A 2,393-nucleotide genomic window follows, 5' to 3' on the forward strand; every position below is an offset into this window, starting at 1 on the left:
CCGCTCATCCCAAGCCAAGAAGATTGCTAATTGTCAATGCACAATTTTGTTCTCAGATTGGTTAAATGATTCCTTTTCTTTCTTTTTTTTTGGATAAATAATTCAGATGAGGAATTCTTTTGATTGAAAAAAGTATATTATCATGCTAATGATTACATAAGGATGTTACAAGGGTACTAGGCAAACCAGAACAGCAGAAAAAGAATTCAACTAATATTGAAACAATATTAGCATTTATACCCAATTCATGAATGTTACAAAGTAAACTACAATGAGACAGTGCGTCTATAAAGTGTTTCATCATCACTTTCCTCCTCTTCTGATACAATCTCATTGCCTGGTAGCTCTAACTTCCCACCCATATAAAATGACGGACCAGAACTTTCAGGCTCTATATAATCACCATACAATCTCTCTTCAAATCTTTGGTCGCTACAATTGAGAAACCAAGCCAAAGAACATCTGATTCCTTTGCTTTGCATTCTCTGGTACCTGGGTTTGATTCTCGATTCCAAGCTATATGTGAAGTAGTCCGGGAAGTCCAAAAGTTCATCCATTGGTCTACCCATATCACTCTTGAAAAAGTAATAGCTATTTTTCATGAGGCCAACTTGCGAAGCAACTAACTGAGGACATTTAACAATCATCTTTGCCACATCACCAGCTGAAAATCCCCGTCCAAGAAGGAACTCAACAGGTTTCATTATCACATGCTGGTGTAGGCTAACAATTTGCGGCATCTTCTCGATTATTCGAGCAAAACCATCAGGATCAATCTTGAGCTTTAAGTTAAAAAAATATTGTTGCGACGACAGCTTAGCCTTCAAAGGCAAACCAATAATTTGTGGATATTGTGCAATAACAGAAGGCAAAGCATCCTTCCTAATTCCAAAACTGAGTAAGCAATTGACATTAGGTTTCACCGTCTCCTCAAGATCATAACCAAGTAGATATGCTCGCTTCTCCAACATCCTTGCCAAAATTTTCTTTGGCAAACCCAACGAAACCAAATAATCCACAAGTGGTTTAATCGTCGTCCCAACTCTCATTCCAAGAAAATATGGATATTGTGTTACCATCGGCCCTACATCCCTCGGATTAACCCCTATACTAACCAAGTAAGCAACTGAAGTACTCATTGTTCCCTCAAGCTTAAATCCTAACAACTCGGGATATTTCATCAAAACATACCCAATATCTTGTTTCTCAACATCAAGGCCTCGTAAAAATTTAATAACTGGAACAAGCTCCACGACAACACTGGCGTGTAGACATTGGGGATAGTTCTTAACAAACTCACCAAGCCTAGACTTTTGAATCCCAATTTTTTCCAAGTATGTCAAAACAGGAATAATGTTTTTCCTCACACTACAACCAAGCATTAAAGGGTATTCATTAATATCATCAACTGTCAGTCCAATTTTCTGCAAGAACTCAACGCGTTCGCGCATAACTTCAACGGTTGAGGGTAATTCTAACTCCTCTAGTTCATCAGGGATAATTCCTATACTTTTCAAATAATCACAGATTATGACACGAGACACCAACTTTTCTTTACGGCCTTGGATTACACCCCATGTTACAGTTGGCATTTCATATTCAGGGAATTTCGAGGAATGGGTCGAAAAGGATATTTGGTTTAATACCCTGGGGGGAAAGTAAGTAGATGAGGTTTGAGGGTTTTTGTAGGGTTTAAGGGTTGGTTTCGTAAATGGGTCTTTTGGGGTTCTGAGGATTGTTTTTAAGGATTGGTTTCTTCTTAACATTGAGGTCATTTCAGTGGAGAAACAAAGATCATTCAAGAATCGAAATGAATTCACTTACAAGTAGAAAAAATGGAATGTATGGACGCTCAAAGGGTGAAAAGGCGTAAGAGCCTTACTTACCTTTGTTGCAGCAGAACGAAGCTGATATCCATTAAACTTCAATGGGAATATTGAGGAGGAAGAAAGAAGAACAATTTTGACCTCAATATGGACTCATGGGCTGGGCCATCAATACATGGACCGATTGTGTTGGGTTCATGTTAGACATCGAACAGCAGCCTTTAAAGCATGGGACAGCTTCAAGAATTTAAGGTGAAAATAGCACGGGCTAGCCAGCCGATAATTAAAAAATAGTCAGCGTTTGCAAAGTCATTTAAAACTAGTCAATATTTTGCTGAAAAATGAAAAATTCCAGCATAATATATTAGATTATGAAGTTCCTGCATATAAACTTCCAGTATATTATGTTGTAACTCTAGCACACGGAAAGTTCCAGCATAATATGATGGTTAATGGAGTTCCTTGGTATAAACTTTCAGCGTATTATATTGGAACTCCAGCACATTATGAAATTCCAACATATTATGCTGGGAATTTCATATGTATAAAATTTGAATTCCAACATAT

The 2,393-nt window shown here is 37.6% G+C and overlaps 1 protein-coding gene across 1 annotated transcript; it reads right to left on the bottom strand.

The window, feature by feature from the left end:
• Window positions 1-202: 202 nt before the first annotated feature.
• On the bottom strand, window positions 203-1,941 carry LOC104222919 (transcription termination factor MTERF4, chloroplastic). Its single transcript, XM_009774249.2, has one exon. It carries the CDS (start codon window positions 1,773-1,775, stop codon window positions 267-269), a length of 1,509 nt encoding a protein of 502 aa, XP_009772551.1. The 5' UTR covers window positions 1,776-1,941; the 3' UTR covers window positions 203-266.
• Between the last annotated feature and the right edge of the window lie 452 nt (window positions 1,942-2,393).

Source organism: Nicotiana sylvestris, chromosome 4 (assembly GCF_000393655.2).
Source record: "Nicotiana sylvestris chromosome 4, ASM39365v2, whole genome shotgun sequence".
In the NCBI taxonomy this organism is placed as follows: domain Eukaryota; kingdom Viridiplantae; phylum Streptophyta; class Magnoliopsida; order Solanales; family Solanaceae; genus Nicotiana; species Nicotiana sylvestris.

Coding starts and splice junctions, on each gene's coding strand:
- LOC104222919 (XM_009774249.2), bottom strand. CDS start 1,775: ATGACCTCAATGTTAAGAAGAAACCAATCCTTAAAAACAATCCTCAGA.